General features: G+C 43.4%; 4 protein-coding genes across 5 annotated transcripts; all 4 read right to left on the reverse strand.

Annotated features, from left to right (window-relative positions):
- Positions 1–1,849: 1,849 nt before the first annotated feature.
- Positions 1,850–12,153, reverse strand: gpt (glutamic--pyruvic transaminase). The gene is made up of 11 exons (XM_079173258.1): positions 11,590–12,153; positions 7,730–7,819; positions 7,375–7,483; positions 7,112–7,245; positions 6,228–6,471; positions 5,621–5,700; positions 5,395–5,531; positions 5,072–5,246; positions 4,163–4,318; positions 2,722–2,834; positions 1,850–2,445 (listed from the first exon to the last, which is right to left on the reverse strand). The coding sequence occupies exons 1-11, from the start codon at positions 11,920–11,922 to the stop codon at positions 2,355–2,357; spliced, it is 1,662 nt and encodes a 553-aa protein (XP_079029384.1). The 5' UTR covers positions 11,923–12,153; the 3' UTR covers positions 1,850–2,354.
- A 914-nt stretch (positions 12,154–13,067) lies between these two features.
- On the reverse strand, positions 13,068–14,615 carry fuz (fuzzy planar cell polarity protein; the record flags this gene model as incomplete). Its single annotated transcript, XM_079172561.1, has 1 exon — positions 13,068–14,615. One exon carries the CDS (start codon positions 14,613–14,615, stop codon positions 13,299–13,301), a length of 1,317 nt encoding a protein of 438 aa, XP_079028687.1. The 3' UTR covers positions 13,068–13,298.
- A 1,170-nt stretch (positions 14,616–15,785) lies between these two features.
- Positions 15,786–17,968, reverse strand: gng5 (guanine nucleotide binding protein (G protein), gamma 5). Its single transcript, XM_079173695.1, has 3 exons — positions 17,827–17,968; positions 16,640–16,782; positions 15,786–16,240 (listed from the first exon to the last, which is right to left on the reverse strand). The coding sequence occupies exons 1-2, from the start codon at positions 17,905–17,907 to the stop codon at positions 16,657–16,659; spliced, it is 207 nt and encodes a 68-aa protein (XP_079029821.1). The 5' UTR covers positions 17,908–17,968; the 3' UTR covers positions 15,786–16,240; positions 16,640–16,656.
- Positions 17,969–18,113: 145 nt separating this feature from the next.
- Positions 18,114–23,451, reverse strand: ssx2ipa (synovial sarcoma, X breakpoint 2 interacting protein a). Of its 2 annotated transcripts, XM_079172544.1 has the most exons (14): positions 23,244–23,451; positions 22,446–22,593; positions 22,085–22,251; positions 21,770–21,979; positions 21,062–21,172; positions 20,819–20,954; positions 20,656–20,731; positions 20,381–20,561; positions 20,108–20,255; positions 19,787–19,923; positions 19,417–19,590; positions 19,214–19,331; positions 18,788–18,929; positions 18,114–18,659 (listed from the first exon to the last, which is right to left on the reverse strand). In XM_079172544.1, the coding sequence occupies exons 2-14, from the start codon at positions 22,486–22,488 to the stop codon at positions 18,512–18,514; spliced, it is 1,791 nt and encodes a 596-aa protein (XP_079028670.1). In that variant the 5' UTR covers positions 22,489–22,593; positions 23,244–23,451; the 3' UTR covers positions 18,114–18,511. The 2 variants fall into 2 exon arrangements, with proteins under 2 accessions (XP_079028670.1, XP_079028671.1); XM_079172545.1 differs by lacking the exon at positions 23,244–23,451 and having other exon boundaries at positions 22,370–22,497.
- Positions 23,452–23,682: the final 231 nt, after the last annotated feature.

Genomic DNA, 23,682 nt, shown 5'->3' on the forward strand with positions numbered 1-23,682 from the left:
TTGAGTGAAAATAATTAAGAGTTAAGATATCGAATACCTTTAGAGTGAGTCTTTTGTGACATTTTCTGTGGAATCGCCCTTCATTTCCTCACTAAATGCCAGCCAAAGTTGGAACCAGATAATAGACTCTTATGGTCATTACTGTACACACATACAGAGTAATGAACACAATATAATCAACTCACAAACGGTACTGAGTCTCAATAACCTGCTCAGGTCAGTCACATGACGTTGAATAAAGGCTGGTCATTCTCACAACCGTAGGCATGCACATGACAGCGCTGCTGCCTGATGCATGACTGTCTGTCTGTCGCCCCTTACATCCTCACCCGAACTAATGATGACCTTTGATTCCCAAAAGATGTCAGGAGATAAGAGGAGAGAAGAAAAAAAACCAAAGGCACCCAATTAATTTAGGGTGAAGAGGACTGGAACGTGTGAGCGCGTCATGCTGCTGGAGTGACGGGCGAGGAGCTCCAGGAAAGACAAGGCTCAGTATAATTAGGATTCAGGAGAGCCATTGTCAAAGATAATTAAAGCTGACAGCCACTGTGGAGTAGAGAGGAAGAGAGCAGAAAACATCTTCAAACTACATGCTTCAATTTAACACCTTCTACATAGTCTTTCACTCTCTATACCTCACCCACACACACATAACCTGCGCTACCATCCATCATCCCGGCGTGCTCGGAAACTGCATACTAGGCGATAAAATAGATGACAGATTAATAGAGACAATAAAGGCTGCTGTTGTATCTAGGTGACAGTTTCAGCAGACAGTTGCCCATCTCACAGATGTGTGTGACATCTGGGGAGCAACCTCACTCTTTTACTGCCAAAGTAGAGATTGTCTGCATTAGGCCTACTTGGCTAATTATGACTTTAGCCTCTGCTAATGAGAATTAATCCATAAATTGGATTAGCTCACAATCTTTAACTGGTAAAACCCGTATTGTACAAAGAATAATGGCTCGCTTGTTAACATATGCATCTATTATGTGTACATTGGTTTAACTACAATGTGACCACCATTGTAAGTACTTTTAATTTCTCTTCAATTGCCATCATTTGTTTTTCTGTCTTTTGTTTTGAAGCTGCACTAATAAAACGTTTTTATAGACCCTTTTCTGTTAGGGAAAATGTATTTTTGTGGGCACATAATGGGTGTATACAAACGCCGTAGCAACATGCTCAGAGATGGGACAGTGCTAATTTATAGTATTTTACTACAGCTTTTTTACTGTTGATGCACAGAGCAGCCATCTTGGATTTTGAGGTTGGGGTTTGTCTGACTTTCTTCGAACGTTTCAACTTCCGAGTTAAAATGGAATGCAGCACGCCTTCATTCCCTTTACGAGACCAAAACAGAGCTAAATTATGAGTGAATATTTGACTCATATTCGCATGGCGGCCTGAAACAGGACTCCAAATGAACGCTAATGTTGCTCCGCGTTCGGTCGATGGATACGAAACAACTCTGTAAGGTGGTATGTCAATGTTTCCTTTCCAGTTGGTTCTGCTGCCCCCAAGTGGCCAACAAATAAAATAAAGAAATCAAGTAATGCAGCCCATCGACATGAGGCGACCTCTATTGAGAGCAAGTGAAATGGGCGCAGAGTTAATTACTTGACTTAGTTTTGTAATAAAAAAACACTTAAAGTTACATAGCTACATCAATCACAAGTTTGCTAAAATTACTCAGATGCTACTGGTCATACCAGAGCAACACCTTCATGTGGTTAAAATGAACCACAGTGCTGTAATAACTTTTCCATAAACGTACTCTCTAAATATAAACTTTAAACACATCCAATTGCTCTTCCTAAAATAACGAGACATAATATCGACTTCTACAATCATTTTTATTCTACAAAATCATCTTTGAATCATGATGCAAATGGCGACTGTTCGGCATATTCTCCCTGTCAAGTACTGCCTGCGGGAATGTAATATTTCAACCAGTTGTACTAAAAGGCTTTAAGCAGCATCACCTTTTCCTTCAATCGTACCTTTATATTTTAGCTTGGTGTTCATAAAGACAATTCATTTCTCATAATCACAAATACGCACACTTACAGTACACATATCCTTCAAAGTTCAAACCATATTTTTCATACCAAACTTCACACACACGTCTCTGAAATCATTTCATGTCCAGTTTTGTTTTCTAACAAAGCGTCTGTGAGTGTCCCAATGAGAGGAGTATAAAGGCTGAAGTGCGTCATCACAGAGACCACCAGAGCCGCGGTAGGAAAGGCACTTATTAGTGACAGATAAATTCTGATTGGCTGAGTTCTTTTTGTGTTGGTTGATGGGTTCCTCCCTTTATAAATAAGAGGAAGAGACGCGGCAATTTAAGAATACTGCTGTAGGAATTTCTGGTGGAACTCCTTGACTTTGTTCAGCAGGATCGTCAGCTTGTCTTTCGGTGGCAAGATGGTCATTCTGGAAGGGAGAGGGGATCAGATTAACATTAAGAGGTGACGTCTGAAAGTGGCTTTAATGTCGACCTCACGTTTATTTTCCAACAGAAGAATAATCGCTAACATGAATGCTAAATAAATCTACTGAATAATTGAGTTTTGTACTGTTGGTCAGACAAATAAAGCAATTTGAAGACATCAACTTTGGCACAAGGAAAATATATATTCATTTATATATATATATATATATATATATATATATATATATATATATATATATATATGTAGTGTTCTGTACCTGAAGTGGTACGTTCCGTCCTTCTGACCAAAGCCACTTCCGGGTACGAGGCAGATGCCCGTCTCCTCCAGCAGCTTCATGCAGTAAAACATATCTGGCTGCTGACCTTTGTCCTAACGGAGAGGAAAAGAAACAGTATCGCGCTGTTTGAGGTTTCATATTCTGGTGGCATGGGACTATTAAAGTAGCAAGTGTTGGATCAAGAATATTAGCTACTTTAAAAAATAAATAATGAGATAGCAGCGTAGCACTGTAGCCTTCATACTAAAAGTACTGCATGTACTTTATTTATTATTTTCTTCAACTACATTCTGTTTTTTTATTCATAACTTAAATTGACAATAAAAGGACTTTCAATGTGTAGAAAATCAAATCTATTTAAAGCAGAAGCGGACCAAATAAACGCAGAAACATCTCTTTGTAACCAACAGTATATTCCTGGACTTCCACAATGTATCCTCATGCAACCGGTAGCTTGATATCTTATGAAAAGCTATTTGTTATTCTTGGAGTGCTTTTCTACAGTGTGTGTATGTATGAGAACAGCTTGACTTCTAACATAAATATGGGTAATAAACTAAATCAAATTTTACAGAGCTTATATTTATATATTGTTTTCCTCTTTTATATTGTATTCTACAGTTTCATGGCAACATTTCTCTCCTGTTCACGAGTTATGTAGCACAGGTGCCCTTCAGAATTCAAGACTTTTTCTCCGGCAGTCGGCTAAAAGGATAACCGAAGGTTGAGGCTAAAAAGAGAAGAGTACCAACTTGAGAAAATAAATATAAAAAAAATATTTCCTTTAGATCAAAAGCTTTTGTAAAGCCTTTTTGAATTCCTTTAAAAGTATCTCAGCCCTCACAAGTGGCAGAGTATTGAGATCCAGCTCAATGGGGCGCACTTCGCCACCTCTAGTTAACCTGCCAATGGTAATATTGAATGTCGCTAAAGAAGCTCTCTCCTTAAGCCTCTTTTTTGGGAAAAGCAAAGCCAAAAACAAAGCAAGGCCACTACTGTGTGGTGAAAGTGGCGAGCAGAGCCCCTGGGAATGATCAGGTGTCAGCAGGTCAGCTGGACTCCGACCTTATCCTCTGCAAGGATAATCAGATAATCAGATGTTCGGTGGCTCGACTCATCAGACCTCCCTGAAATTTCTACTGAGCAGTGAACCTTGAGATGTTGGTCTTGTGTTTTCTGCAGGTGTATTTAATGCCAGCAGTGGAACACGTGTATTAGTGGAACAAGAGCTGTTGAGGCCACGGATAAAAACAACAAGTGAAATAATTACGGACCAAATGAGAAGTAAGCCAGTGAGAGAGACGAGTACAAATTATTCTTCAACTATATATTTGCTCCTCATCAATGTAGTTTCCTTGAAACGACAACACAGTCAAACTTGAATCATTGAAATGTTTATGAGAGAATGCTGAGGACTGACCGTGGCCTCTTTCACCGCCTTTTCGGGGATGGTTATGCGAGGGAAGGAGTACATGGCGCCCTGCACAGGATTGCAGCGGATGCCTTGAACGGTATTGAGGACCTGCTCTGTAAGCGTGGCCTTCTCTGCTAAGGCACTTAACGTGGCCGTGCGCTCCTGGATGAGGGAGAGAGAGAGAGAGAGAAGAGTAAAATACACGATAAGAGAGGACAGGGAGAAAATAAAAAGAAACCACAGAGGGATGTTACTAGAATCTGAAAACACTAACGCATTAGCTGGAAGTTAAACTATGGCCAACTGTGTCTCTGGCCTTCTCTAACAAAGTTTTCTGCTTGAATTTCTCCAGACTTCTGTGAGCTCCACGAGACCGGAGGATAGCCATGCCAGCTATGGCACAGCCAGTGTAAACAGAGATCACATGAAGGCCGTGAGGTAGCCAAAGAATCTTTTCACACCCTACAAGGAGGGAATGAGGGGTTCTCAAAAGTCACGCATGCTACTATTTAAAAAATGTTCAAAGCAGCTTTGTGTGTGGCTTTTGCGATACTTTGACCATGATAATAGTAAAGTTAGTGGAAAATAATTGACTTATTTTTCCTTATAACAATAATGTAACGGGATATAACGCATAGGCATTACATATTAATTTCTTTTTTTTTTTTTATATAAAACTGTAACTAAGCTTGCATACAGTCGAGGCCATTACAACACAAATAGTATTTTAGATTGTCTTAGAATTAGTCGAAGAGAAAAGTCAAAACAGCCCATAAACAATAGCATTCTACGGGTGTCTTGTTGCAAAGAGAATGTCCTGTATAATGATACCAGTGTGAGTGTATTGATAATGTACAGGAGAGCATGTTGCGTTTTGATTCATTTTGTCCTGCTTGTGGGATGTCGACTCTGTACCTTGATGAATTTCTCATGTGAGGGTTCACCGGGCTGCGGCGGGTTGACCACCAGGTCCATGAGAGCCTGTCCAGGCACAGGGGGACACAGACGGACAGACACCAGCTTGGACAGCTGGGCCTTCACGTCATCGTCCATGTTGATGATCTCCATGTAGCCTCCGCGGAAGCCACACCTGAGAAGGGGGAGAAAACATTAGGATGTGACACAAGAAAAAGGAAACATAAAAAGACAGGAGGTTATAGAAAACACAAATCGCTGGTTGTCAACATTTTAACAAGGTCTGGCAAATTCATCCCCAGCATGCAATTAAAATGACTTACTCTCCCATGTAACATTTGGAGGTGGAGTGGAAGGATGCCAGTTCCACTGTGTCGGAGTACTCTGGCCCCATGTCAAACAGAACCTTCTTAAAAGAGTGGAACTGGCAACCGTCAGCATACACATTATCCTGGTACACCTGGGAGACGAAGGCAGAATGGCGGATGTCACAGGGCGCAGAAAACAATAAAGCAGGCAGATGTGGAGAGAGCTGCAGAGAGACGGTACCTCGTCAGCCATGAGGAAGAGACGCTCCTTTGCGGCGAATCGGATTACGTCCTCAATGCACTGTCTGCTCTGAACCTGACCTGTGAATGAGAAGGAGGCTCATTAAGGAGAAAGGGTGGTTAGCCAGGCTGTTATGTCCATTTGCTGCCATCTAGTGGCTCCTCCTGCAGTAGTGTAAGAACTGTGTGGTGATAGAGATACAAGGGAGGAAACACAATGTCTGCTCCTCGTGCAGAAAGGATATACTTTTAAGTAACCTCATTCCTGGGCATCCTGGTGGACCTGTGCTTTAAGCTGCGTTTCATTCCAGAAAAATGTACTTTAATTCCAGTCTCTTTCTCCGTAAACTATGCGAGAAATGGCCCCAAAATAATCTATTAAAAGTATGCAAGTCTTTCAAATTAAGGCCCAATCATCTGTGACTACATTCGAGATGCATCAGTACAATAACTGCTTAATTGACAACAAAAAAAAGTCCTTCATAATTCTTGTGTTCTATCTCCTAAAACTGACACAGCTTGATCATCTGGAGCGCTGGACGAGAAGATTCAATATGTGAAAATACCGACAACCACAAAGAATCTCGTCACTTTGACCAAAACCTTACCGGTGGGGTTTCCGGGGTTGATGATGCACAGGGCTCGAGGGTTGCAGTGGCGCCGGGCCTCATCCAGGGCACGCTGCAGCTCACTGATGTCCATACTCCAGCACTTCTCCTCGTTGAGGTAGTAGTTGATCTGCACGGCGGCCAGTTCGGCGAGCGCGGCCGAGTACAGCGGATACTGAGGAATGGAGATCATGACGCCTGTACGGGTCGCGCCCTCGCCACAGACCAGCAGCTTCAGCATGGTCTAAAAAGTGCAGGATAGGGACGTCGAGAACGATGTCAGAGCAACGATACTTTATAGGCATACACGTCTGAGAAAAAAGGAAACTGGTGGAATTTCAGTTTGGTGCTCTGCATCTGTGTTTTCTGCGTGAAACAACTATTACAGCAGTTCTCTTTTTAAAGAACACATCATGTAAGTCTGAAGAAAAAAACAGTACTGCTGTACAAAATTGTGCTGATCTGTTTTTCTGTCTTTTCTCAAACCTTTGCTTTTTCTTCTTGGACAGTTGTAACTCAACTCTGCTTTATTGTAACTCATCAGGACTGCAATCCACTTGAAATGAAACAGTATGATGAAACAGTATGAACAGGAAACATTCCTAAACTCATTAGATATCTATGAGTCACAAGTCAGTGACTTTATTTCAATTCCTTTTTTGAACTTTTTGCTCTCACAGGCGTTTTGTTTTCCTGCTTGTTGCAGCTTCTGCATGTGTCCTTCTAAAAAGAGTGAACAAGCTCATGAAGGGTTCACTCCAAAACTCATCCATTCCCCCCGCAAAATGATCGAGACGTCTGGGAACTTTTAACTGACAAACACGCACATGATTGAAAGTACAACGGAGACACAAAGTCAGTTTAACAGATGAGGTGATTTGTACCACGATGCCGTCGCTGGCCCCTGTGGTGAGGTAAATGTCGTCTGGGTCGCAGGGCACTCCGCCATCTCTTCGCTCAATGTAGCGGGCCACGTCCTGGCGCACGGCGTCTATGCCCTGACTGGCACTGTAGGAACCTGAGGGAGACAAGTTGCACAAACATAAAGCCAAACCACCAGAAAGCTAAAACTCAACACGAGTATGAAGAGAAAGGTGATGATTAGCAGCTGAGGTTATATAATTTCACTGTGCACAAACCAACCCACCCATACTGTTCCCTCCGCAGGACTGAAGAATGCGGCGCGCTCTACTTTTAGCGTCCTCTGGGAATGTGCTGTCGTTCAGCAGTTCAGGGTAGGAGCACAGCGCCAAGACCTTGAAACAAAAAAGGAGGTGTGAGGATAAAAAGGTGGACATTATGCAAAAAACCTGCACAGATCACTGCATAACAGGAAAAAAAAATTATATATATATATATATATATATATATATATATATATATATATATATATTTTGACACCAACTTTAAAGTAGGGAGTAATCTGTTTGATAGACACCGACAAGTCAGAGGTGAGGTGCTAAATTTAGAGGAGAGGTTGTGGGTGAGGATGAGGGGCAGACCTGTCGGAAGAAAGTGATTGGCTGCTGGCCCATAGCGTGCGCGTCGCCAATGTTGGCCTTGATGACCTCCACAAAAGGCTTCTTGATTCCCTGCAGGGCACAAACACAACACACAGAAATGATCATACACCTGAAGAATGGAAAAGAAAATTGAATGAATGCTGTTCTTCCTTTTGTACACAAAACTGAGATTGAGATGCGACAGTGACTGCCCATTAAGAAACCTGACGAGGTTATTCTAAAGAGAAAGAGGTTCGGCTGAGAGCACACACACACACAGGCTTAAACACATACACAAGCTTCCCATAAACATTCAGGCCACTAGAGGCTGAGAGCTCAGCAGCTGCTGAGCTCACAGCGGGTTTAGTCTTAACGAGGGATTCGATTGGTGGACTGAACCTGTGACTTTACTGCTCAGAGGTGCATGAAGAAATGGTTCAAATAAAAAATATCAACCAGGCTCAAATGCTCTATTAGCCAATACCGTTCCTTCTGCGCCATGTCTCAAATGTCAGCATATTTGTTTGGGGGGGTGGGGGGTGAGACAGACTCTCTGCTACATGGACAAGATAACTATACAGGTACATTACAGCACATTTGAAAATCTAAATTTCCTATTTCCAAGTAAATTCTCATTTGATTTAGTCAGTAACTATTTCTTTTTTTTTTTTTTAAAGAATCTATTTATTTCAGTTTCAGAGGAAGACCACCATTTAAAATGTACGCTGTGGAGTTTTTGACCACTATGGAGCGATGTGTTTTGAGAGGGAGTCCCCAAAAGAGCAAGACGACTGCTAGTAAGGAGTTGATGTTAGCAAAGTAGACTTCCAATTCCTTCCAAATAATTGGCTCTGTAAATGTTTTATGAGGAAGGAAAATGTATGGATGCACAGGTTTCCGTATGGTGTATTTTGGGGATACATGTGTGTTGTGTAAGTGTGTGTTTATTGTTTTCATAAATGCCACAGAAATAACTTACTTTCATGATTGTTCAGGTTAAGCCAATGAAAGCCGTCAGCGGTTCCTTCACCACACTAACGTTTTTCTGTTCCTCTAACAAAGTGCATTTGCAACAGCGTTGATGCTGATAATAAACGCAAACATGGAACAAGGACCTGTGCAAACCGCCATCAACCTTCTGACACACAAACACAGAGACATACAGTACATACAGTATATTAGACGGAGGCTTTGAACCTCCGTGGTGTAGACCGAAGAACCGGATCTATAAGAGCTCAGCAGCAGCTCTGACACACAAACACAGAGACATACAGTACATTCAGTACATTACACGGAGGCTTTGAACCTCCGTGGTGTTGACCGAGGAACCGGATCTATGAGAGCTCAGCAGCAGTCAACAACATCAAAAATAATTAGGATGATATATCACCAAAATAAAGGTATCAGTTTACCGCCTTCTACTCCAATAACATAACGTTTCTGAAAGATAATCTCTTGGGCAGCTGAGACCGCTCTCAGAGGACAAACAGCAATGCATGCCACCGCGTGCACAAACACAAGCACGTGCACGCACACACACGCTGTTAACACCAGATGTTAGGAGCAGCGTGACAGAAAAGCCACAAGTGGAACCTCATGCTGACAGGCTGCTGAAAACAAAGCAGCATGTTTATTTGATTAGTCCAAACCAGTTCAGATTTGAGGAGGTTTGAGTGTCGGACTCTCTCATTGGTCGAACACCAGAGGAGTCTCTCGGTCTGGACCAATAGCGTTACACCAGGTGAATAACACCCCTAGGTCAGAAGTACCGCCCATTCATGACGGGGGGGCCTTTTATAAAAACACACTGACCTCTGCTCCTGAGAAGCAGCTTGAAAAGGCCAAAGCTTTGTGTCCTCCATCGCTGATAAAAAAAAATACAGTCCCGCAAACAATACAGAGGGTGAAGCTGTGCCCCGAGACTTTACAAAGGAAAGGTTTCATGCAGGGCGTAAAACAGGGAAAAGAATGTCGTGATGTAAGCTGTTAAATGTTTATCGTCGTAAACTAAACTAAGAAAACGCACTTGGCAAAATGTGACTGTGTAATTTAAGTCTTTTAATGCAACATGGATTCTACAATGGAGAACATTTCAGGAGGTTTGCATGTTGCGTTTCATTCTGGCAGAATATGTGGAAAGAATTGGACAAAAAACCTAGCCTTTGTGCGTCAATGGTCCTCATTAACTATCCGCTCATTCAGACAAACAAAGACCACAATGTCATAACCGCACGTGAAGCCGTTAACTGATGCAGCATATTGGCTCAAAGTTGTTTTCCCCGTTTGGAAAACCTAACAACAACTAACACAGCTTTATTATTCGGGGGAAATATCAAGAACAAGGCCGAACTTGTAGCACATGTAAAGCAGCAAAGACCTCAGGTCCAAAAGAACGAGGTGTGTAGGAAACTGGAGTAGAGTACAGCGCTCATTCATGTGTGTGGGTTTAATTCGTGGATGAAATCGAGAATACCGCTGTGACCTATTTCCCAAAGACATGCGACACCATCCAAACAGCAAGTTCTGACAAAAGAACAGTTGGGAGGACTGTAGATGGTTATTTGGGGGACATTTTTACCTTCTGGCTGAGTGCTGTACTGTTGGAACAGTCAGTGAACAAATAAATACGGATGCTTCCACTTTCCTAGATTGAAGGTGTTAAAGTTGTACGGGTAGGATTATAACTGGGTTTTACCAGTACCCCATAAAGAAAGGGGGATCAGCGTTAGACAAAGCAAGCTGATCACAGAATCTTTGGTGCCAGTGCCCCCATCCCATCCCATCATTTCAGTCTCCGCTCTGTTAGTACCTGCCCGTGATACTCGTCTCTTCCTGAGCAACGCACTGAAGAGACGACCGTTTTCACACCTGACCGCACTCTGTACACTAACAGCTGGTTGCCACATCACCAAAAACTGTGTGAGCGGAAGGGATCGACATAACTGAAGAAAACTAACTAAATGCATAAATGGTTTGTATTTATAATGCCAATAAGATGGAAAGGCCCTATTATATCTTGGGTAAAAAAAAAAAAAATCAATGTATACAATGGATTTAGAAGAGCCTAATATGGATAATCCTACTGATTTCTAATCTTCAGAGATACACAGATACCCGAAAACCTTTGGTTTCCAGCTGTTAAGATGAAAGTTACATTACTTATCAGCTAAGTTGCACATTCAGGACTGTCGGAGGTAAAGTGAGGCAACAGATATGTGCATCACTAGTACGTCAGACACACACAGGACAAAACACAGTCTGTGGTTTAGACTGTGGACCTTCACCTCACTGAGGATCTCTCCGGTTTACAGACGGGGCTTAAAAACAGCTTAAACATTATCAAACCAGTCTACAGATATTAAGACCTCTACAGGAACTACTGACTAACTGATGGACTTTGATAAGAGGGAGTGTAAGCGACACGGCGAGCAATTGGATAATGGGGTAATGTTTAGACGGTAATAAGGAAACATGCTTATGCAATTATGCTTAATGAAAGACACTGACTGGATTCATACTCCAATTAACATTTAAAATAGATTCAAATGAATATAAAACAGATCATTATGGCAAAAATCTTGACTGATATGGACAATTTTCCAGACTTCTGTGTCCAATACAGGAGACTGGCTTTCTAAATACGTTTTTCTGATGCAAAAGATTAGTTCATGTTTGTCTACAATAGATAAATAACTTGTTTGCCAGGCTGACCAATAGAAGAATGCTCTAACGTGCTGATGTAATGACAGACAACATGCTAAATGGAGTGAGTGAAGTTTCCAGAGAAATGAGATATAAAGTATGGTCCCATAGTGGATACAGGTGGTATTGGACAGTGGTATCAGACGGCCTTCACAAACCTCAGCGAGCTCCCTCTCCAGCTCCAGAGCCCGCTGCACGATGGGCCCCCGCACGGCGTACTCCACCTTCTTCACCGTGGGGTTCATGGTGTCGATGGTCAACACCTTGGCCCGGGGCGACACTCCGTTCTCGGTCATTTTCTCTTTGGGGAGCCCACGCCGCGTCGCGCTCAGACTGGATAGAGCTCTGCCGGGAGAGGAGGACGACAGAGCGGGAGAGGAGATGAGTGCGCGGACCCTGGAGCCACCACCACCGGCTAACAGCTCATTTCGCCCCCCGCTTAAAAGCCGCACGTTTCTCGGTGACAGCAACTGCATCCGCGTGGCTGCCATGTTACACGACTCTTTTTTTTTTTTCCAGTAAGTTGGGTCACAGCGACTTGCACCACCGGCTGGTTGCTTCACTCGCGGAGGAGTGAACGCACAGTGACGGTCCTATAAAATGACTAAGCGTTCAGACCTTTGGACCGTTGAGAGGTTGAAGTACCGTTGTCTCTTGCGTCCCTGGCTGTAACCACATACACGGACTACTTTATGAAATTATTATCGGGGTGCGTTCCCTTTACGCATGCCAACGCCACAGACCAGTGCGAGCGTATCCCTCCCCCTTCGTGTGTGTGTGTGAGTGGCTTCAACCGTTATATCCCACCCACTCTTCTCCCGTTACCGTAAGCACCGTGAGGCTGTCAATCAGGGACGATTCTCCGGTTACCGAGCTAGACGTGGCTCAGAGTGGTTATCACCAGAGACCCGCGTGCAGCATCCAACTTCGTCCCGAGCAATGCTTCCCCCCCCCCCCTACACACACACACACACACACACTCTTTGTTCTGGATGCTCCATGCGGTTTGGGAGGAGACTTGGAAGGATTATTGGTGAACAAGATACTCATGAATGCTCCTTCCTCCTATTTCAACTGCAGCCCACTTCAGTCTCTTCTGTCTGCTTATTTAGTTTAATGTAAATACCTATGAGAAAATCTGCTTTAATTGTGCAATCAGAATAATAAGTACAATTCTACAATCGCAGGGATTTATACCAAGTGTGTGAGTGTGACATCATATTTTTATTAGCCGTCAAATACTATTATTATAAGCATTGAACTGCCTGTTTGATTGTCTTCTTAGACCCACAGAGAGTAACCAACAATATTTAGGATTAAAAGTACCTCAGACAAATAAATAGTTTCTTTATATTTGAAGCCAAATGACTCAAAAAGGTCTAAACAACAAACAGCAGGCACTTATTTATCCCCGTGAAACATTTCCACATGATTCTCTCACACATTTAGAAATATAGTGCAATCTTAGTGATGATGTTAGTATTCACTCAGTCTAACCAGCGACCATCACTGTGACAGGAACAGCCTTGAAGCCAGTGGAGTTAGACAACAGCGACTTATCTCTTGAATGCAAAACAACGCTCAAGGCCGTTCACTTTGGTGTGCCATTTTCAATTATTTACATCATTCCTGAGTTAGTAAAGATTAACAGTGATATCCTTTTCTATTGTGTTAATCATCGTCTGTACAAAAGTTAGACGGATGGAAGCTGATTTAAATGCCTCTAGATCGGTTAGTAAACATGTAATTGTGTATGTCATTAATAAAGATGTAAGAAAAATCTAAATAGCAGCAGCTAATTCACCCGTAAGTTAACATATTATTAAGTCAAAGATGTGTTTTAATGAAAATGAAGTCAATGGTTTAATTAAAACCCAGTGGCTGCAACTATATCAGAGAGAGTCTGTGTGGCCAACGTACGCAGTGCAAAGGTGGGCACTGACAGTGGGATGAGCAGGAAGAGCTGGTGCTGTGGTGTCTGGAGTCCGTAGCTTTTGCACTCCTCTGTAACTAGATAGCACTGCAGCGGCTGATGGGAGAATCCATGGACGAAGTCTTCGTGGTGGCCCCTCTGAGCCCTCTCCTCTGGGGAGACGGACAGAGTCTCCTCCTGCGTGAAGTAGCGTGTGGTGCTGAAGATGTAGAAGAGCTTCAGTAGCTCCCAGCAGCGGGCCTTGGAGGGTAAAGGAGGCTCACCGGGGGGATGATTAGTGGAGGTCCGCACGAAGGAGACCGAGCGGCGTGCCTCACGGTTGATGAGAAGAACTGCCAGCACATCAGGACGCATGGATACAGATCCCGGTAAGCAGCGCTCTCCTATAGCCAGGCAGTCTCTCAGGGTCTCCACCAGCGGTGTCCAGAAACTACCCACCAGCCCACTCTCGGCTCTGTGCAGGGAAGGCGTTGGGCCGCACAGCACGCACACATCTGCCCCAGGGAGCAGCTGGAAGCGGAGCAGGCGGTGGGCCACGGTGGGGCTGCCCTTGGGGAGGAAAACTGGGTAATCGCAAGAGGCCGAGCCAGAGGCCGAGAGGGACCGCATCAGAGCAGAGAGCAGCACGACCTCCTGAGGTGCGAGGCGCCACCACTTCTCAGTGGCAGCAGCTACCCGGCCGTGGACGACGAGGCAGCCAAACTCGCTCTCCGCGGCCTCAGCGAAGCCATCCACGGCCTCTTGAAGAAGAGCCGGGTTCGGAGGCAGCAGTGAGTCAGCGCAGTGCGTCAGGTGACCCAGGATGCCCTCTTGCCTCTCCTCCAACAGCTGATCAATGAGGGTGAAGCAGGACCGCAAGTCCCTCTTCAGCCTCTCCACATTCCTGACGTCGGTCAGCTCATCCTGGCCCAGCACCAGCACCATGCAGCTCCACACGTTCTCCAGGAGGCGCTGTAAGCGGACCTCCTCCACCTTGCTGCTGCTGTTGCTGCCTGCACCGCCTTGTCCACCCGCACTGACAGCGATGAGCATCACACTGTCCTGGAACACTCTCCACACCACCCTACCCCCACCTTCAGTCTCACAGCAGGACAGCTCCACTCCCTGACCACCCCCGAACATGTGCACACCGTTCAGGGAGCCGATGACAGAGAATGGCAGCTGTTTGGAGGCTCCTCTGGTGAACAGAGGAACCCCACTGCTGGCTGTGAGGCAGAGCAGCTGTGTTGACCCATGCTGCAGCATCATCATGCTAGCTACGCGACTGCACTCGTGCACTGTTTTCTACCGCAGCGGATAGCAACCTTAGCTAACCTGTCTATAATGCATGTACATGACACATATCCTCGGTTCTCTAACCACGTGCTTTTCTTAGCTCTACCGTATTTAACATAATGTTAACAAAATAAGTTACCGTCGTTTCCACAGTAACGCTGTCCCATGATGCATTCTTCACAGGGTGGTGGTTTCATTCGGCTGGTCGAGCTGCAGTTGTGATTTACGAGCTCTGATGTAAACGCTGAAAGAGCGGGACAAGAGGACCGACCTGGGTTCAGTCCCCACAGTGTTCATGGGAGCTTCCGTGGATCCGACGTTCTCGTTGGTTCACTTCTCGCGAGAGCCGAACCAACGCTTTCATAGGACCAGCGGTTCACTATCAACTACAGTATGGCACCGTCATAACGGAGCCTCTTTACTGAATGTTATGTGAATATTAACGACACATACGTGTAGTTTGTTTGTCTATATATATATAAATAAATAAATATGTATATATAAATAAATGCATATAAATATATATGTATAAATAAATCTATATACATTTATATATATATATAAATATGTATAAATAAATGTGTATACATATATAAATAAATATGTATAAATAAATACATGTATAAATATAAATATGTATAGCTCCTTGGTGACACTGCCATACTGTTTTGTTTACAATAATTACTAGTATTTTGCATCATTGATGATTGTGCTTCATCTGTAGTCTTTAAAGCCAGTTACATACATTATACTACCAATATCTATGATTTATATTCCAACTAGTTTCCATAACAGTTTGACCATAGACGTAAATACAAAATGCCCTTTAAAAAAAAGCGTTTTCAATTTATGCGATTTCACTACACTTTCGGTCAAGTACATTTATTCCATGTCATACGTCACTCATACTATACTTACGCCATACTTCTATTAACAGCAATCATTGTTATTGAACACACCTGTGCTTTTCCTACTATGACATGTAAAAAAACATCTATATCCGGACCCTGAAACCAAAGCAGCTAAATGTATTACTGAGACATGTCAAAATGTCTTCTGTGTATAAGGTCTGTGGAGTACAGTTAAAGTATACTTCGTCCAATACTAAATCACAAAACTATCCAGATATATTCACACACACACACACATGTTTAATCCGTTTACTTAAGAAATGCACGTGTCTTTCAGATGCAGATTCAGATGGCACTATTATTATCATCTAAGAATACAGCATAATGTGGACAATTATGTCTGTCATGCAATGCTGCTTTGCGAAGTAGTAACAAAACAGAAAATGACAATCAATGAAACATTGGAGTAGTAAAGAATGTTTTTTTTTTAATTCATTAAATACAAAAAAGTCCAGAACAGTGATGACTAAAATAGAACAATAGAAAAGGCACAATTATTTACTCGAAAATCACACTGTGCCATGAAAAATAAAACTGTCTCCTTTCTTCTACTGTGGCTGAAAATAGATGGTCATCTTCCTGACATGATTCCAATGTGTTCTACACTCGAGAGATCCCGTGGCAGTATAATGGCTTGGCATGAGGAGCAGTGTTGAGGTCAACTTTTCCCTGTAGCATCAAAATGAAGGCCTGCAGGACAAGAACATAAAAACAGATGGAAAGAAAATTAGTCTGAGGAAGTACCACCAAACAAACTTTGTTTGAAGAATATAGAGTTGTGTTATTTTTTTAGTAGTGAGCATACACAGATGGCAAAGTAGTAGTGCTGGAGTAGTGCTTTAGATGTTTTTTCACCACAGTCACCGGATTATTGTGGAGTAAACTACCAACATTTAACGTCCATGTTTCAAAATAAAACTCTTTCATTGTAGTGAAAGGGTTTATTTTCATCGAAAACACAATATTTTGTACAAAAGCGAGGACGGGAACACTCAAAATGCATTTAAAGAAATTCCAACCAGTATATCCTTAACTGTTCAGACATGTATGAGTGTGTGCCTGAATGGGTCATACGTGTGGCAGACTTACCAATGAATGCAGTGGTTTCACAAGAAGGAGCAGACCTTCTGTGGCCTGAAAGGGTTGGTGCTGGAGGACACACCAGTGAGCAGAGGGTCCTGCATGGCGTTCTGCATGCAAAACTGTTGAAGGTCTGCAGCTGCCTGGGAGACCTGGTGACAAAAAAAAGGGAACCAAAATTATAAACCGCGACATGGGGTTCTTTTAAATAGGCCCTGAAATATACACTTTATTGATCTTACACCTGGACTCAGTCATTAAAACCAGGTGTATAGTGTCCTCCGTGGCTCGGGAGGGAGCTTTTTTAAATTCAGAAACATCTGAAATCCTCAGGAAAGACTGCAATGAACTGCAATATGGAAAGTGTTCTTAAGCTTGACCCGTACGAGAAATGAAAAGTTGGGATAAGGCCTCCTGTTGCTTCAACTTGACATTTATTCATGAATCCTTTGCTTGCTAGTCTCCTAATATCATGGAAAAGCAGTACTTGATTTGCTGTAATACTTAAAACAAATGTCCATATTAATTTACAAGGAACTTGAACCATATATTATACGTTTTCATTTGGTAATTCCCAAATTACACAGTACTGTTGAATTCTTGTATTGTTCAAACATTTAAAACCAACCCATAAGGAAAACCCTCTGGATTCATAGTCTTTAGTACACACACACACACACACACACACACACACACACACACACAAAATGTATCTGTTTAAATGTTATCGCGTATTTGATTTTATCTCGTCATCTTAAAGTTATCTTGTTAGTTTGCTTTACAACTGGTGAAAACACTGAGGGGAAATGGCCTTTGACTTCTGCAAACGAATAGAGTTAATTCACCAGGTAGCCAATGTTCCAACGTTAGGAAACGTTAGTTTCACTTCAATGTAACGTTTGGTTAGTGTGTAGTCATCTTAAGTAAATAGAAAGAAACTAGCTAAATGTCACATTATCTCTACTATGATTAATCTAAACAGTTTGCAGTACAGCGCTACACACTTCCCCTTCAAACAACGCCCTGCTAAAGCTAACGTTACGCCTTTTGAATACAAGCTATCGGCTAGCCTCTGGCACCAGCTAACAGGCTAACGGCTAGCAGGCTAGCGTCGTTAGCGGAGCAGCGTAACGGTTGAGATAATAACCCCCTCAGTCAACGTCACTTGGCAGAAAAATAATAAGCACATACATTACCTTCACTCTGTTTATGCTCGCCTCGAAACGGAGCTGCTGTACGACCTTCTTCATGGCTACGAGATTAGATGAACCAGACATTCTCGATGTGTTCGTTTCGTGAAAAATAAAACGCTGGGCGGTGGGTGGGATTCTGGGCTGGATGCTGAGACAAAAGCAAAAGATGATCACTTCCGGATTCCGGTTTGTTGAACGCTTGTGACTGCGACTCCTCTGTAAACACACCAGTGGGCGCCAAATCAAAGAGGATATAATGGTTCATTAAAAATATCTTTATTGTACCGTTAACACCAGCATAGCCGATCATTATCAATCTCATGTCAATATATGCTCCCATTAAAATCATAATTTAAATAATGTAAACAATAAAGTTAATTCTAAAGTAAAACATTGAAAAAATCTACTTGTACAAAGATATTTCTTACACCAATATGTTCAAATCACTACTTGGTAGATCCCCCTCTGAATATAGCTTAAAATCGGAATCAGCAGTGTTGATTTGTTTTTAAAAGCAAAGAAAAGAACAATGGTAAAATCATTAAAGTGCTTTCTTGTTTGATCAGCTTTGGTGAATGTGCATGTCTATGACAAAACAATCAATGGGTGACAAAATTCAGCCATGAATTGATCCTGAAGTCCGCTGCGAAATGAAGTCACAAAAAAAAAAAAAAGGCACTGGAAGTTCTCAGGAAGTGAGGCTGTTCTCGTCTTCTCCCAACGAGAAGACGCTGAAGTCTCCACATCGAACTCTGTTTTTGGATTTGACCCGAACATCTCCGTCTTCAATGCTGCTGGACTCTTGCCAGTGTCCTTGATTTGAATGTCTCGAGGAACTGAAATGAAAATCCCCCCCCCAAAAAAAGGGATGAATAAGTATGACATGGCGCAAATACTACCAGCAACAGGCTCCAAATGTCAGCTTAATACAGACAATAGTAATATTAAGTGACTGAATCATTACCTGCTGTCTGGTATCAAGCGGAGTGTCCGGTAAAGCTCAGCGGTGGATGGCACAGCTGCACTTTGTGGCGGTTTAGGAGTGGAGGTTGACGATTTGACCGGCTTTGCTTTGGTGGAAGACATCCTCATCTCTGGCTCACTTCCTGAAATGCAGTAGATAAATAAAAGAAGTCAATGACAACCCTATCTTTGTGAAGTCCCTGGTTTTACCTGCAGTACTTTTTGAATATGAACAACTACTATTCTTTATTCATCAGTAAATCGATGAAATGCTTCTCTTAAAAAGGAAAAGCCCCGTTAGTCACATAGTGATTGTTACAGAATCTCCCGTTCACTGTAGTTGTCTGACTAATTTTGGACTCTCTAAAATCATGTTGTCATCATCTTCCCCTCTATTAACAGCAATTTTCAGATTAAACCGACTTACTGATCGATAAGGCACTTTGGCCGTCAGACGAGGAACATCTCCTTCGGTCCATAAAGGGAGTCATGTTCAAAAACTGATTCTTGAGCAAAGACGCCCGGTCCTCCTCAAAGGCCTTTTTCTGTGGAGTAAAAACAGATTTGCAGTGAAATTACAAACACACACAATAACTGGGGAAAGACGTTGTGGTCGGAGGACCGGAGTACCTCTCGTCCCAGGCGAATAGCGGCCTCTGTGAAGTTCTTTCTCTCCCTCTCGAAGTTTCTCTTCTGCTCCTCAAAGAGCCTCCATTCCTCCTTGAGGCGTTCCTTCTCCTCCAGTGTGTAGCAGTCATTGAGAAGAGCGGCCGTCTCGTCGTCAAACGACGTGTTGAGTTGTTGCTGGATGGGCAGAAAACAAGTGTTTTAATCATTTTTTTAGATTATCAAATTATTGTTTAGAATTTCTAAATAATAACATACAACAGACAAAGGCTCATTGCTCATATTGGTATACAACTGCTCAGAAAAAATGTATCCTCGACAATCCTACTGGCCATCTCGGTTCTTACACACACACACACAAGTAGAAACTGACCTGGAGGAGCTGTTGCTGTGCCTGAATGAACTCTTTGCACTGCTGCACTTCATGCCTCATCCTCTCCATCTCATCCTCGTGAGCCTCCCTTGGTATCACCTCTTGTTGTGACTCGAGCTGACTCTGCACCTGCGAGGCTTTGCAAACAAACACACCAACAGAGGATGATCCTAATTTCCTCCAAGGCACACTGTATGTGTGTAACCTACACATTACTTCTAGAATCACACTTTTCAATCTCTTCACATTAAAGTTGTTTCACAGACATATTTATAAAACTAACACCACAAGTAGCTTTAGCAGTATTTGCGCTGCGTGTACCTTGGCTGTCTAGCTTCTCCATGTGGTTCCTCAGTTTCCTCCACTGCTGGCGGATGCTGTTGGCGAGCTGCTCCCTGGCGTGCTCACAGGATTGGTCCAGAGTTTCCCTGCTGGAGTCACCGGCCTTCTCCTCCCCGTCTGAATCGGCCTGAGCAGAAGAAAAAAAAAAAAAAAAAAACACGTGAGCATCTTGTTTCAATAAATCGGACACGTAAACTCACAGGTAATGAAAGTTTATTTTTTGTGCACTTGTACAATCGGAAAAAAAAATACCTGATCCCGACTGTCACCAGCAGCGGCTCCTCTGGGAGACGGCTGGCGTGGACTAAGGATGTGCATCATCTCCTTCTTCATCCGCTGAAGAACTTTCTTGAGCTCAGCGTTCTCCAGCATCAGGGACCTCTGACTCGCCTCGTAGTCGTTGAGCAAGGACTTGTACATCTCACCCTCGTGGCTGCGGAGAGCAATTTACAAAATGCCGTCATCCGATTGGCGACTACACGTTCTGCATATATGGATAACAAGTGACGCGATGGCTTTCCTCATACCCGACTGTCGCTTTTGCGGTCTTCCAGTGGCTCCTTTTTCCATCCGACCGTCCCAAACAATTCAGAACATCAATCGCTAGTTGGAAGAAATACGAGGCCAACATTTAACCAACTTGTTCCGAAATTCCCAGAACACATTTTTGCAGAAGACTAGCACACTTACCTAGTTTCCTATCCCTTCGGTCAACCAGTAGCTGGCTGAGGCGTTCCTTGAGCTTCACAGCTTCTCTCTCTTTTCTCTTGGCATCGTGACTGTACTGAGAGGCCCGGCCGGCGACGATGCTCTGCAGCTTCTGAACCTGTTCAGGAGGATCGAGTCGTGAGTCGGGCAGGCTCGTGTACTTGAACATTTTGGAAAAGAGAAAACACGAGCGTTGCTCTTTATAAAAAGAGAGTGAAATTATACCTCGTCCTTTTCGGTTTTCAAGCAGCTCTGCAGAGTCTTGATTCTGAGTTGGAGCTGCCTCTCCGTTTCATGCAGACCTGATTTCTCCCGTATGGACAGTTCCAACTGATCCTGGAGGGAAATACACAGAAATCTTATTACAAGAACACAATGAGGTGGTAACGTTGTGCTCAACAGATTAGTTCAGGGTTAGTGGATTCCTGAACAACACCCCATCCAAACATTAGCATGCGTTATCTAAGAATTTAATAAGACAGACTGTAAATACACCAACAATAGCCTCACATGTTTGCTGTTTTCACCTCTACACACATTATTGTGATACAATAAACCTTGAATTCTTCACTGGTAGGTTTAGATTGAAGAGGTTTGTTAAGTCTAGCAAGCAAAGACAGCAGTTGAGATAAGGGAACATGGCCATCACCGTGTTATTCAAAATGATAAAGCAGTGAGACGTCTGAGCACAGTGCTTTGTAATGTTTGGCGTCTGTAGTATAGCATTCATATTAACTTTGTTTTAGATGAAAGGGAAGGGAGGGAATTTCATTTCTACAGAACCTGTATGTTTCTTTTCTGACCTCTAGTGGTCAATAATCGGTTACTGCACCGTACAGACTCAGATTACAGTTCTATACACAGAGCTGGATCCAAAGAGGAATAAAACCAGAACTGGTCTGAGACAGACATAACCCTGAGAGTCATACGTGCCTTGAGCCTGGAGTTGTTCATCTGTATGTGGTCCAAGGTGCTGGATTTCTTCAGCTGGTCTTTCTCCAGCTCCTCTAAAGAAGCCATGTCTCGCCGGTGAATCTGCATCAGCTCATATATGGCATTCAGAGCCGGCACCGTGTTCAGGCTGGCCCCCCCCGGTGAGCTGGCCTCGATACATGTAGAGGAGAGGCCCAGTAAGTTCAGCTCCTGTGGGAGACAGAGGAACGATGTCACCGCTGTAGTGAATGATCTCTACAGAACTTTAAATACATTGTTTTGGACTAACGGGCGTTCAGCAGGGTCTTTCTGTACCTGATTGATGTATGAAATGCACTGAGGAATATTATCCTCCGTGCAGAAGGCACTTATCACATTGTAGGAGCTTTTGGACAGCGGCAAAGAGGAGTGCATTGACACAAGGTTGTTCTGCCTCGAGGGGGACATCGTCACATGTGATATGCTGGAGATCTCATAGTTTCCTAAAAAAACAGAAGACAGGGATGTTACTGCAACTCACATGACACCGACTGCATGTTCTCATACCGAGAGGCTTGAATTAGGTCGCTGCTCTAAAATAAGAACAAAAATATGGGTCACCTCCAGGCAGATCCCTAAAAAAAAAAGAGCACAGCTGATGAGTTTTTCTATTCTTGCCGTTTGCAGAGAGACGTACCCAGAGACGTCCCTATTGGCACAGTGGTCCACCACTCTCCCATATCACCGCCACATCAGTCCACGGGGATGCGAGGTCATGAGTTACCAACCCAGAGGCGGATTAGCAGTCAGGGGGTGGATCAGAGGCTCCCACTGGTACTTTAGCCCTGCAAAAAAGCAGCATCAAGCATCAGATAGACCGGCAGCAGATAATCTGGGTTGCTGCTTCACCAACACAGGATTAACTGCCCCGATGTGTGCCAGTGGGGCTTTAACAGGGCCCTCCTATTGGTCATTGGCAAACTGAACTGCAGGGTGGTAAAATTATATCAGCATGAATACTGCAGACGAGCTAAATCTGAGAGTGCATGCGTGTGTGATTTTGTTTGCCTTCAGGACAATATTATGATCTTTACATGTGAAACAAGCTCAACCAGATCTCTGTGTTTACCACTCCCACCACTTCACAACGCACTGGAGTGTCCCAACGTTGCGTTGAAGGGGCTGTGAAGCACATTGTGTTGATGGACGAGAAAAAAAAGGAGGAGTCACGTTCAAGTAATTACTGCAACAGTCAGAACAGAGCACCGCGGTGAGGTGTCTGTCTAACACGTCAATGCTCACATGTTGTTATCTAACACACCAGGCCAACATGTACGAATCTTATCTGAAGTTACACTAACCGAGGCGAGCTTCGAGCTGAAGTATAAACGTATCGTTATGTGTTTTTTAAGTTTAAAGGTGACGTCATACATGTACAATGCCCGTTAGCTATTTACGTTACTTGAAGTCGCGAGGTAACGTTTAACATACTCACGGGTGAGGCGTCAAAATTGGGTCAACTCTATCCTGACGGTTGCCAAGTTTTGGGGTGTTGTCAAAATTAAATTAAATCGCTCCTTCATCGGCAACAACAGCAACTTCCGAGCCCCGCGTTGAGATCGTCACCTCGTCTGCAGCGAGCACAACTCTCACCTATTTGAAATCTGAACTGTGTGACTGTAGGTAGACGGGCTGCTCCTCCTGCTGCTGGTCGTGTGTGTGTGTGTGTGTGTGTTTCAAAAAGTCTATTGCTCAGCTGCCTTCGAACCAAACGCCATTGTTATTGGAGGCAGCGTTGTTAAGCAACCAGTATCTGAGCCGTTCATTGGATATGAACACGTGCGAGTGGAAGATTATGCAAATATGAAAAATGCTGTCAGGTGTCACGGCTCCTCCTGTGGCAGCACGAGGTAAGGTACTATTGTCTTGACTTC

Source organism: Pholis gunnellus (assembly GCF_910591455.1).
Source record: "Pholis gunnellus genome assembly, chromosome: 14".
Classification (NCBI taxonomy): Eukaryota; Metazoa; Chordata; class Actinopteri; order Perciformes; family Pholidae; genus Pholis; species Pholis gunnellus.